Source organism: Ursus arctos, unplaced genomic scaffold (assembly GCF_023065955.2).
Source record: "Ursus arctos isolate Adak ecotype North America unplaced genomic scaffold, UrsArc2.0 scaffold_12, whole genome shotgun sequence".
In the NCBI taxonomy this organism is placed as follows: domain Eukaryota; kingdom Metazoa; phylum Chordata; class Mammalia; order Carnivora; family Ursidae; genus Ursus; species Ursus arctos.
Genome location: NW_026622786.1, coordinates 25,582,406 through 25,596,531, shown reverse-complemented (window position 1 = coordinate 25,596,531; position 14,126 = coordinate 25,582,406). Strand labels below are relative to the sequence as shown.

At 35.5% G+C, this 14,126-nt stretch overlaps 1 protein-coding gene across 3 annotated transcripts in view; it reads right to left on the bottom strand.

Moving 5' to 3' along the window:
• DPYD (dihydropyrimidine dehydrogenase) overlaps window positions 1-14,126 on the bottom strand; it is a 788,803-nt gene that overhangs the window by 388,996 nt on the left and 385,681 nt on the right. For all 3 annotated transcript variants that reach the window (XM_026497557.4, XM_057310448.1, XM_048220250.2), the window contains exon 12: window positions 5,688-5,872. In XM_026497557.4, coding sequence (XP_026353342.2) covers window positions 5,688-5,872 — 185 coding nt within the window. The remainder of the gene's footprint in view (window positions 1-5,687; window positions 5,873-14,126) is intronic.

Below are 14,126 nucleotides of genomic sequence, written 5' to 3'. Positions count from 1 at the left end.
ATATGCCTCGACTCCTACTAACATCATAGTATTATAAACAACAAAGGTGAAGTCATATTGGATCATCTATTAGCACAACTAAAGACAAATAAGTTTAATATCATAAAATAAAGACTTTTAGGGGAGCCTGGGTGGCTCAGTCGGTTAGGCATCTGCCTTCAGCTCAGGTCATGATCTCAGGGTCTTGGGATCCAGCCCAGCCGTCTGGCTCCCTGCTCAGTGGGAAGCCTGCTTCTCCCTCTCCCCTGCCCACCCCCATGCTCTCTTTCACTCTCTCTCAAATAAATAAGAAAATCTTTTTAAAAATATGAAATAAAATAAAGACTTTTAAAGAGGGAAATGTTGACAAATTGGAAAATGTTTCTCTCTATATTAATACAAGATCTGACACAACCACTTCTTTATGCAAATAACTCTTACCACATTTCTGCCTCATTATTTACCCCAAATTAAAATCCTAAACTGGGTATTCTTATCATGTCCTAACCCCAGTATAATCACAGATCTTTTCTCCCATTTTTCCTACATACTCTCTATGTTCAGGGCCTCCACTAATCCAGAACGCCTTTTGGTGAAATTGAAAGAAGCCACCGCACAGGTGTAAGTCTTACAGCGCAAGCAGAAAGCACCTTTGTGACAATTCAAGGAAAGCACTCCTTCCTCTGAATAGAAGCAGCACAACAAAGATACCTCTGTTAGGTGAGTGGAGTTTGGTCAGGATTTCAGCCCCCTAGTACCCTCATCTGGGATTCCCCTGGGTGGTGAGCAAGCTCTACAGTGTCAGCCAGCAGTCCCCTTTAAGTTCCACTAATTCAAATCACTCAGTTTTTCTTATCCTCCTTCTTTATTTGTATCTTGATTTTTATGAAGCCTTTGCTGACTCCACATCCTGATACCCACATCTAAATAGAAACAATCATTATCTCTTCCATGCTACCCTGTGCCTTTACATTTTTTATTACTGTTTATTATATTATATCAGATGCATGTTTACACCTCTGTCTTTCCTACCAGACTGTAGTATTTATTGGTTGTAGTAATGGCAAGTTATTAATGGCAAGTTTCATGTTTTAATTCACATTTATAAACCTAGAAATTAGTACTATCCAAGGATGAAACCACTATTTTTAAAAAAAATTGTTTATTGAATGAATGAATCCATGCTGAATGACTACACGGATAGACAGGTGGATGTATATGGATGAATAAATAAATGGCTAAATAAATTGCTTTCATAATTACCAGAAATAGTCTCTTTTAATCTTTGTCTGTTAAAATCCTATACTATGCTTTCTATTCAAAATCTCATATTTTTATAATTGTTCTCTAAAACCATTTTAAAACTCTAATTATTATTGCTCATTTGTTAATAAATAGTTCATTTGCCCCTGAAAAGACCACATCCTGGAGTGATGAAGTAACTTGCCTCAGGTCACACTGTTCGAAAGAATTGGAACTGGGTTTGAAATCAGGTCTTTTTAATTCAGAGCCCAAATTTCTAACTGCTGTATTTTACTTCTCCTCATTTATTCACTTTGGTACTCTCCCAAAGTCAAGTGTCTTGGGCCCAACAGCTGGTACTCAATAAATGGTAACTGATCAAATTAACTAATGAAATAAGTGAAGCTCTCTTCAGACAACTATGGGAATGACTGAAATCCCAACAGGGATATCTTTAAATAATCACATGTGTCTGAAAAAGCATATTACAAATAAATTCAAAATATCCAATTGCAATGATTGCATGCATGAATTAATACTATAATGTGTGTATTAAATCATTTTTAAAGTACACTATCTAGTGTTCCATTTCCCCCCAAACTAATGTAAAACATAAGATAAGCAGTGATAAACCTTCATTCATGAATACACTTCAGGCATTATGAAATTTTTCTTAACGGATGTTGCATTTGAAGGAAACATTATTTATTTACAATGTTAATGAACTTATATAACAAACTCATTAGTTTTCTTAACTCCTCTTTAAATTTCTTTAAAATGAATTATCTCATTCTATGTATTTTTCCTATTTAATAGATGACTACTGTATTTATTTTGAGGACGTAACAAATAAGCATGGCCACTGGCCTGTGCAGAGACAGTGCAGGTAGGCAGGCTTCAGTCAGGGAAACAGGCTGCTACTGAGCACACAGGAGGACCATGTGCCTGCAAGAGGAGGAGGAAGCAAGACCTGAAGGAGGAGTAGGATCGAGACAAGATGAAATGAGGGGAGTAGGGGAAAGGCCCAGATTCAGGAGAACTCTTGGCGTGCTAGGGGAAATTCAAGTTAGCGTCACGAGCTAAGGAGATTAGGCTTTATCTTGAGTGCAAAGAGGAGCCTCTGAAGGGTTTTAAATGAAGAAATGAGGATCCAACTTATACTCCAGAAAGATGACTCTGGCTGCAGGACAGGCTCACTGGATTTGACAAGGGAAGAAGTGGAGGCAATTTTAAGAGGCGATAGAGGCCAGAACTAAGTTAATGACAGAGCGGAGAGAGAAAAATATCACTTTGTCTATATGTTCCTTTTTAGTTTTATCACTGCTTAGCACTTTGCAACCAACAGGCAGGAAGGCGGAAGTGTTGATTTTACTTGACAGAGATTTTACCTGCTTTCCATTTCTACTCCATTTTTAAAATGCAATTCAACACTTTGTTTGACAAGTCTAAAGCCTTCAGCCAAAACCAAAACTCTTACTGGTCAGGAATTTTTTATTTTATATTTCAAATACTATCATTCTTAGCAATAGGTATTTTTAAAGCACATGCACTTTTCTTTTTCATCATATGTAAAATTCTGTTTCTGGGCGTCTGGGTGGCTCAGTCGGTTAAGGGTCTGCCTCCGGCTCAGGTAATGATCCTGGGATCAAGCCCCGCATCGGACTCTCTGCTCAGCGGGGAGTCTGCATCTCCCTCTCCCTCTGCCTGCTGCTCTCCCTACTTGTGCTTTCTCTCTCTCTTTCTCTGTTAAATAAATAAATAAATAAATAAATAAATAAATAAATAAATCTTTTTTAAAAAAGTCTGTTTCTTTCCTTTTATGAATAAGTGGAAGCTAAATAAAATGCTCATTTTTTTCAGTACACATGTATTAGATTCAGGGAAGTAAAAAGATAAAAGAAAAGTCAAAAGAAAAACACCCTTAGGAATCCTTTAGAATGATAATTGTGAAGTATGACCAAACCACAATCATCACAAACATAGTAAATATTCTCTGTGTACTTTAATCTAAAAGCTATAAATGGATTTAAATCTTTAGAAAAAAATTAACCCATCCATTTTTCCACTGTCCGTCACTCAATTTTACCTTTCAAATCCGTTTAGTATCTCTGCCTTCCCACCATTTTCATTCCTGCAAACTAAATTAATGCATTCACTAGGTTTCATCTGGCCTAGCACAAGAGCCTTTTCTCTTATCTTCTGATTCTACTCTCATTTTTTCAAGAAGTTAACAGACTTTCTGGTCAGTGAGATGTCTGGTCAACCAAAAATTGTATTTGGCACAAAAAACAAGCAAATTAAAGTAAGTGTATGAAAGAGTCTTTACAGGGATAGAATTGACCAGATAAATACGAGAGAGAGAGAGAGAGAGAGAGAGAGAGAGAGAAGAGGAAAATAAAATTTAAATAGTTCATAAGTAAAGATGTGTACAAAAGTGTTATTTTATAATGAGAAAAATATGTGTGTGTAAACACACTAGTGTATATCTTTCAAGCATACTTTCTTAAGAAGTGGCTTATTCTGAGATTGTATTGTTTCCTACTTTTCTCACAAACTTTCTTATTATTTCTTGTATATATAATCTAGTAAATGTTTTAATTTCATGTGTTTGAACGCTTGCTTTAATGCCATTACTCAGTAAAAGAAGAAGCTGTCAGGCCTATTTTGGTTTCAAAATTGATTTTGAAAACTGTAGTAGTCTGAGTAATCTGTAAATCAGTAATCTAGAAGTCTGAGGAACACTGAAGAGGCTTTGAAGTGTTAGAAACATTAATGTCAGAAACGTCAGAAACGCTAAATACTGGAGGTGGAACAGGTTTAGAAGAGTATGTTTAGTTTAATAGCAATGAATTAGAAGTGTAGGCAACCAAGTGATGTCCAGTGAATCTGAAATATACATTAGGCACACAAGTGAAGATTATCAGCAGACAGCTATATCATGGAATTACACAGATGGAAATACAGATGAGGGAGTTATACGGAGGTGCAACTGGGACCATGGAGAGTGCTGTGACAAGAAGAGTAAAATTAGGAAATAGAAATATAGGGTGATAAGTTTTGCAACAGAAAGAGCAAAAGGAGCCAAATCAGGAGTCCATCCTGGGCAGCTGAAGCGCTCCTCTGTGTATTTCGGAGACTATGGAGACTCTCCAAAGTACAGGTGCTGCAGAGACTGGAGCTGGAGGTACTCCCAACTTTGCTCCTTTGGGTTCCCAGGTTTCTGCCTGTTAAAATTGCATTCCTTTCCCCTTTTCTTCCTAGCCTTGTCCCTTTTGACTTATGAGTGATTTGGACAGCATTCTTATTTTAGATTTGTCATCTCCACAAAACACTGTTTCCTAAATCACACTTTTGTCTCTATGCATGACCTATAGGCTGGTTACACCCATTCTTAGAGCCCTGGGATACCACACTACGGCCTAGACCACAACATCCCAGGCCCACTACTCAGAGATGCTGGGCTGAGGTGGGATTAGGTCAGTGAATTGAACATAAAGAATATGATATAATCAATACCAACTCTAGGCTGTCCCTGGTAGGTAAGAAGTCCTGCATAGGTTACAGAAAAAAAATAGGAGGGTGACCATAAAGACTAAATGATCATGGCAAAGAGGAAGAAAACTATCCAAGGAGACATTAAAGACAAAGTAAATTTTGTTAGCATGTGAGAGACCAACAAAAGAAACTGAAAGAGAGGCAGACAGCATGTTATGAATAGAGAGTCTTTCTCAAAATAGGAAAGAAAGAAGAATTTTATTAATAAGAGCAAACTTTTCCAGAAACATTTTATAGAAAGGAGATCACTGTATCTACACTTAAATTACAGAGCAAGAAGAAAACAAAGCATTTTGTCAAAAAGTGAGACAACTATGATCTAGTAATTATGGCCTTTTTCTTCCCCATGACCACCCAGTTACTGTAAGAGTATGTCCAACTTTATGTTTTATCATTTTTACATTCTGCATTTGTTTCATAAAACTAAAGAGTGAAAAAATTACAATTGAAATTTATAAAACATTTGTTTTCTTTTCAGTTAGGTGCATATAATTTGGGAAATGGATAGGAACTCATCTGATTCAAATGGACAGACAACATAGTTTTCTGGACTATGTAAGATCATTAGGAATACAGCTCTTATCTACTTCCATATTGTGTACCATCCAGACTTGATAAATTTATTATCTATGTCTTTAAGCCATTGATAAATATTTTGAACACAGCAGAACTAATAACTTCATGGCATTTCCCTGTAGAAATGCACACTGAATTTTCGATCAACTAAACAGTTGTCCTATCAGTCCATGTTAAAAAAAAAATTTTAACTAAGTAAATATATGTATGTGACAGATGTCATATATAGTTATTATATACCATATATAAATGTTTACATGAATGAGTAGCAAAAATAAATGAAGAAGTATATATCCATTGGAAAAAATTAGCTAAAAGTGATGGCAAATGCCTACCTGTATATATTTGTGAATGTACCAAGAAGCTTGCTTTCCATCATTCACTGATTCCACTGTAGTGTTAGCCACACCAACAATATCACCACCTGCAAACACCCATGGTTCACTGGTTTGCATAGTTTCTGGATCTACTTCTGGGAGATTCCATCTGTTAAATTTTAGAGGGCTCAACGCTTCTTTTACTGGAAGAAAAAAAAAATGAAAGACAAGAGGCAATGACTAATCTGTGCATCATGTAACAATAATTCGAAAATTAAGAAAAATTATGACTTAATTATTGTTCTAGGGATTCAAACAACTGTTTTTAATGAACCATAAAAATGGAAAGTTAATGAAATATCTGAGTTAACAATACATACAAAGCATACTGACTTAATCAATTCAAAGTATACCTCACCTGTAGGTTTTAAAGACTCCAGATTTGGGCAGTATGTCAGATGTGGTATTTATGTCTAGGAAGTACAGATCCAGGAAGAAGGGAAGTGCAGCCCTTCAAATATTTTAATGTGTACAAAATCCATTTAAATCCCTTTAAATGAATATAAAATGAATTTTCTAAAATTTTCTTTGTCCATACCATTATTTTCACAAATATGATATTATTCATATGATCCTAAACTTGTTCCTGTGTGTAACAGATATAAATTATATTGTGAATTTGGGTCAATGGCCAGTCTCTTCCTTTCAACAAGAAATTTTATAAATAAAACAACACAAATTCTTCTACATTTTCACCAAATTATTTTCATCTAGTGTTAAGCAATTCAATGGACCCAGAATATAGCTACATTAGCCATCAGTTTCTGTTTATTTTATAAAAATCAACAAGAAATTTTATAAATAAAACAACACAAATTCTTCTACATTTTCACCAAATTATTTTCATCTAGTGTTAAGCAATTCAATGGACCCAGAATATAGCTACATTAGCCATCAGTTTCTGTTTATTTTATAAAAATCAACAAATACAAATACTATCATTGGTTCCTTGTGGAAATTGCTTTGTAAAAGAATTTTAAGTTATTTGCCATGTTCCAATGAATCTAAATGTGTCATGGAACAAGGAAGAGTTTGAGTTCCTTTAAGAAAAGTATCTAAAGGAATGTCTTTGAGTAGACACATGATCCTGATAATTGGAAGAAATCAAAGAATGTAAGTTACAGAAAGGGTTCATCAAGAGAAGAAGGGCATAAAGATAGTGGCACCATCTATAATGGAGCAAACTGAGCCAGTGTTTAGGATTAAATATCCTCTCCAGGTATTCATGTCATGAATTTTAAGTACAGCATCTCAGGACAGACTTATGGAGCTATTCTTTATTTTAATTCAAAAGAGAATATAACTACTTAAACTTCAATAGACTGTAAAATTTTGGAACACAAAAGTTAGTTGTTAAACAGATTAATGAGTCAAGTTTAGAATAAAACAACCAAATGCAAAAAAAAAAAAATTCTGATACTTAAAACTATTTCTTCTAAACAATAATAGAAAAGCAAGACATAAAAATAAGACTTTGTAGTTTTCTACCTGCAGAATATTAGAATTTTAGAGAACTATTAAGGAATTACTGTTGATTATGTGTTCCCCACAAGACTGTAGTTTCCATGAGAATAGCAATGTGTCCATGCCACTGGCCACCCTACCACAAAGCCTACTACAGTACTTGGAGCAGAGGAGACACTCCCCATTCAATGCATGAATGAATGGATAAATGAGTGAATGAATGAATGAATGAATGAACAGATGGGTTAATGTTATTGTGCTCAGGTTTTTATTTAAAAATCTGATAGTGTTTATATCTCTGATGTGATTTCACCTTTCATCGAGAGTAAAATTAAATATTCATGTAATTATTTTCAATGCAGAATGGCATTTTGAGAAGATTTTTCTAATGTCTTTAAAGGTCACATGAAAAGACACCTTTATCATTTGTTCCCCATCGCATAACAGATCATCACTACCATCTGTTGACAGTTACTTGAGTTGCAAAAAAGTCAACAGTGAGCATGGCTTGTCAATTCAACCTATTAAAATAATAATGGTAACTGCAACCCACCACCATTGAATGGTTTATGTAATGGGAGATAAAGAGAGTAAAAAATAGTTCCCTTGTAAGAAATGACCTTATTTGTCTAAGACTTTGATACGACTCTGTTCTATATAGAGAACTGAAATAAAGATTTTTAAACGAGAAGGAATCTAAAATTATTTTACCAGGAGATCAAAGCCCTTTTATACATTTTCCTCTTTTTTTTTTTTTTTTAATAGGAGTATCCTTGAAGGTTAGCACAGATTTCACTCTAAGCTTGAGCAAGGTAGGGATTATGCCTTCGTTATCTTTGATTTCCCATAGCAGCTATTAGAGTCAAAGACATATATACTGTGAAGTTTTTGAAGCTTCAGGGTTTCTCACTTGCATGGTCCTCTTTTAAGGCCCTGTGCCTAAATTTGAATTTGCAATTTTTTTTTCTTTTTTCATAAAAGGATCCTCAAATTATATAAGCTTCAGTCCTCACAAAACTTGAATTAACCCTTGAGTACAGTGCATTATACATAACAGGTGCTGACTAAATGCCTGCTGCATTAAAGTGAAGTTCTTAAGTAATATGTGTTATAATTTCCTATGACTTCAGAAAGTAAATAGTATGATTTAATATTAGAGCTCCATCACTAACTTGGTCAATAAGTAGTCAGGAAATGTTACTGTAAGCTTAATAAGTAAATCTTGCATTTCTTAAAATATTCAGCACCAACACCATAAGCCACCCCAGGAGCATTTATTTGTGAATTCAAAAGCACTATTCTATTCACGGGTCTTTCCATGATGTACGCATTGTATGATTTTATGTCCCTAAACATTCATACACACTCATGTTTACTTTTGAAAATACACTCTTTCCTGAATATTTGATTCATTTATACCTTGAAGTCTTGGACCTGATTATTAACTGTTTTAATTATTTTATCATTTCTAATATCCAGCTAACCTCACTAATAATCAAAGAACTCTCTCACGCTGTGTTCCAAAAAAGAAAAGGATTTTTCTTTTGTATTGAAAATTATCTCAGCCCCCTTTTAAAAACTATCTACTCAATTTTCCCCTTAATCTTTTCGGAGCTGTTCAAGTTTAGCATGTCCATGGTTTCATTTAAAAAATTAAAAAAAAAAAAAAGAGGTCAAGCAGTTGGTTATGACGTTATTAATACATTACAGCAAAGCTTACATCAATCAAAATAGAGATCCTTTGTTTCCACTTTAATATCTATCTGTTGACTCATCAATATCTACAAAGCATCTTTGGAAAAACAGAACATGGACAATTTATATGAATATAAAAGAAATGCTATACTAGGTAAAAAATGTTTTCTACCAGTGACACTAAGCAGCTAATGCAAGAAGGACTGTTCATTATGACTTGAACATCAAATGTTTGGGATCATTCCCTGTTGGCACAGTGGTCTCCATATTTAAGTATATAATCCATATGCATCCATTTATATATTTGTATATACATAAATTTCAATATTTATAATAAAATCGAGATAAAGGAAGGGGGAGATAATCCACTTATTTATTGAAACTTTGGTTCAGATTATGAATCCAAATAACACCTTTCATGATTTCAATGATTTCTTTGAGATACAGTTATTTCTATTATCTAACTATATTTTGTAAGCTCCAAAGTATTCAATTTAGAACTCAAATCGAGGATTCGGTGAAAAAAATCCACATGTATTTGATGAATAATTTGTCAGAAAGAAGTTCATTTATTTCGCTGCTTCTTATGAAGAAGACTTTCATCCTCCTCATCATTGTAACTATCCTTCTATGAACTCCTCACAGCTCGCTCACAGCTCTGCTGATACATTTAACTCGAAACACAATGAAAATAAATCTCAGAAGCACATCTTCTGTTCTGCCTTTATCTAGCTTGGAAGGAGTGAAAGCATAAGTGGATGAAAAATGTATATTTACATTTGCAAACCAAATAACTGCTTGCCATTTCCTATGAAGTGTTAAATGAATATTAATAGAAGGATTGTATTTTTTCTTCCTTGTTTATAAAATAACGAGAGTGAGCGGAGAGGGATTTTCTGCTACGATATGCGCACTTTTCCCACAGATTTCCATGAGGCTGCATCTCGATGGAGACTGCAGCATATGTCCCAGTAGCTCCACAGTTGAACGGAAAAAGAACTTGAAAAAGAACCCTACAACATGCTTATTCACAGCCTATATTATTCTGCAAATGGGAGAGAAATGTGTTAAGTGAGATGGTGCCTGGAATTTTATGCAGTCTTTAAAAAGAACGAAAACATCCTTAATTCATACCAAACATTCAAGATTTATGTTAATTTTCTGCTTTAATTACTACTATGTTCGAATGAGCTTATTTAAAAAACAAAGACACTCTGAGGTGGCTTTAAAACAAGAAATGGTTTTGAAATAAGAACTTTTAGTCAATTTAATGTTATGCATGAAATGATTTTTTTATATAGACTTAATTGTATTGTGACACACAAGTTCTTCAATAAGCCACAGCTTAAAATTGCAGAAACCGTCCCTCAGGGACACATCACTAGCAGATGCAGATTGCCAAGGTCAATTAAACTGATGTAGCTGTGCTGTCATATACATAGAAGAGAAACCCATGAGCATATGACAAGTATATTTCTCAGTATTTATAAAAAGATGTCAAGAATGTTATATTTTAGTACATAAATATAAATTAATTCTGCATAAACAATAAAACAATACAACAGAAATCATAATGAAGAAGGATTATTAGTATTCTTTGGAGTGTTTGATATGCTATAAAACAATGGGGGGGCTAAAAAATTTCAACATTTATAATAAAATGATATCTTGAAAACATGGATGAATTCATCTATACGCTTGTTGTTCAATTTTGCATAACCTATTAGCCAATAGGACCGAAGCACAATGAAACAAAAAGGAGAGCTGAGGCAATAATCTCAGTTATTCAGAGCTGAAAGCAAAATCTCACCAAGAGCAAATGAATTCTAATTACAGGGCTGGGATATCAGAGTTCTGTTTCAATAAAATAACCTGGGGTAACGAAGGGACAGACCCAGAGAATGCCTTCCACTAACAATATCAGGTCTGGATGGCATGAGTTTTTCTTCACATCTGCCTTCTGCCTAAGTATTTGAATCAATATACAGACACAATGGAACCCACAGTGAAGATTCATCATTGTCCTTCTGTAAACCCCTCAAATGTTAACCTTGATTCTGCACCTTCCCACTCCTACAGCTCAAATATCATCTCCAACTCTCTTTAGAATATTACATTTCTCACATTTCCCCTCTCCTCTCATCTCCTATTTTGAAAAACTTTAGTTTTGTCATGGTTGTCTTTCCTCATTCTAACCTCCTCCTTTACCTAATTTTAGAGTAATTTACACTGACTGTCTACTTTCTTCACCACCCAATTATTCCATCCAGGCTGTCCTCTAATGGAAATATGATCTCCATGGTCCCTAAATTCTGTGACCTCAGTCCTCCTCCCTTCTACCTTCTTGTAGCATCTGATACTTGTATCACATTAATTTTGATCTCCCTCTTTGATTTGCAGAATGCTATTCTATTCAGGCTCTCCTTATCTTTAAACTGTCCTCTTGGGCTCTGGTTCCTCCTCATCTCATCTTCTTCCCAGATCAAGTCAGTTGCCTTTAACTTCATCTCTACAAAAATGACTTCAGTCACAACCTTGAACTCTTTTATTCTGGCACTTTTAGCTACCTGTTAGAGATTCCAGTGTACACGCTGTACTGTCCCTTCCAAATTATCACACCCAAAACCCAGCTTACAAGCTTCTCCTGGGCCTTTCACCATTTCATGATTGATATTAGTAAGCTTGCCCTTTCATGTCTTCTACTCATTGTGACCACCATCCACCATTTATACCTTTTCTCTTCTCCTCAAACTTTTGATGGATGAAGTTCCTTTTTTTCCTGTCCCCCACTGTCAGGAGAAGGCTTTCTCTTGTATTTCATAAAGAACATTGAACCTATTATATGGGAACTTTCTGGTCATCCCTTTGTCCAAACTACAAACTTACTGGATCTGTGTTCACTCTTTCTCTCTTCCATTTTTTTTTTTTTTTTTTTAAGAGAGCAGTTCCGGGGAGGTGAGGGCAGAGGGAGAGAGAGAATCTTAAGCAGGCTCCACACCCAGCACAGGCACAGAACCCCATATGGGGCTCAATGTGAGGCTGGATCTCACAACCCTGAGATCATGATCTGAACCGAAATCAAGAGGCTGATGCTTAACGACTGAGCCACCCAGGTGCCCTATCTTCCTTCTTATTTATAATAATTAAAGAACTCTCCCTCTTATCAAAGGCCAGTTCCCCTATATGAGCCCTAGGATCTTCTCCTCTTACTTTGTAGCCATTTTGCTCCCTCGATTACATATTCTATTATCAACCACTCCCTCTGAATTGTTTCTCATAAGCATGTACATACATGTATTTTTCATTTTTAAACCTCCCAAAACTTCACTAAAACTCTTTCACTAAGATGATTAATTAGCTCTAGGTTGCCACATCCAGTGACTCTCCTCCGTGATCACCTTGTTTCAGGATCAGGCTGGGGCGAGGTGAGTGAGGCACCCAAAGAATAAAACTTAAGAAGGTCCTCAGGCTCAGGACCTTAGGCTCAAGTGCAGGTAGGCACCTCACTTGTCTCACCCTAATTGTGGCACTGCCTTCCTCCATTTCTCAGCAGCATTTAGCAGATTACAACTTCTCCCTCGTAAATGTCCTTAGCTCAGCTTCAGTGACACCGCACCTTCTGATTTTCCACCTACCTCCATGATCACTCTTCAATCTCTACTGCTACTTTTTCCTATTCTCCTTTCTCAAAGGACCTAGAGATAAATCTTAAAAATCTTGGCATAATCTTTGACTCCTCTCTCCAATGATCTCAACATCCAGTCAGTTACCATGTTCTAACAATTCATGTAAAGGAAACTCTATTAGTTACTTCTTACATCTCATTTATATCATCTTCACCTAATGAAGAACATTAAAGAAAAGCAATCAACATTTATTGATTCCTCATATGAGGCAGGTATGATGCTGAATACTTCCATATAATAATCTCATTTAAACCACAAAACAACTCTTTAAGGTAGATATTATCATCTTAAATATAGCCAAGGGGTGGGGGTACCTGGGTGGCTCAGTAGTTAAGCATCTGCCTTCGGCTCAGGGCATGATTCCAGGGTCCTGGGATTAAGCCCCGCATCGGGCTCCCTGCTCTGCTGGAGCCTGCTTCTTCCTCTCCCACTCCCCCTGCTTGTGTTCCCTCTCTCACTGGCTGTCTCTCTCTCTGTCAAATAAATAAATTAAATCTTTTATATATATATATATATATATATATATATATATATATATATATATATATAGCACCAAGGGGTGGCAGAGCTGGTATTCGAATCCAGTTATTTCTGACTCTGAGGCTATCCTTGCAATTGACCTTTGGTGTAGGGACAAAAAGAAGCCAGGAAGGGCCAAAAATAGTCTCCTAAAGTTCCACAACTGGGGACTGTGGAAGTAACTAAAATGAAGCAGAGGGGGTTTTAGAGGGACAGCAAAGAATTCTGATCTTGACCATCTTTACAGATAATAGCTTTTAGGTCAACTGTTCCAATGGAAACTTTTCTTTTCCCGTTTTGTTAAATTAACCACAACCACTTTCTGTGAACCTAGTCACTATGTGACTTCATTCTAGTTGCTTTGTCTCCACCACTCCTTGAGTTTAAGGACCATCTCTGAGACAGCTCCTTCCCCAGCACCTAGCACAAAATGGCACACAAGAGGAATTCGATTAATGTTTTTTGGTTGAGAAAATGTAATAGTTGTCCATTCCATTTATTTAGCACTCACATTATCCTGTCTTGATTATTTGTCTTGTAGATCATATTTCTACAATTACAGACAGCTCACTGTAGAGAAGAAATCAAAATATTTTCCTTTTTTAAAAAAGTTTCTTAAAAAAAAAACACTTCTACAGTGACAAACACGCTGAGTAGAGAAGAATATGCACTTGGTTATTTCTTTTGATTGATTTAACTATTCAATTTCCCTACTGCTATGGTTAAATAATGTTCAGTTCACTATGCCTGTACAATTCAGGCAGTGGGAAAGTACAAATTTAATTTTCCTCCCCTCAATGCTTAGAGCAAGCTTAGGCTCCCCAAGTTTAAAAAAAAAAAAAAATAGTGGATGTCAATAATAGCCTGTAGCAACTCCTTTTGTTTTACTTGTATTCCATGGGGAGTCTTATTCTCATTTCCTAAACTGACCAACTAATCAATTAAGAATTAAAATTGTCCAAGCACTTCACCTTGATTTGCTTATTTCTCTGCAATAATTCCATCTATTTAAAACCCTAAACTCCTTGAAGAT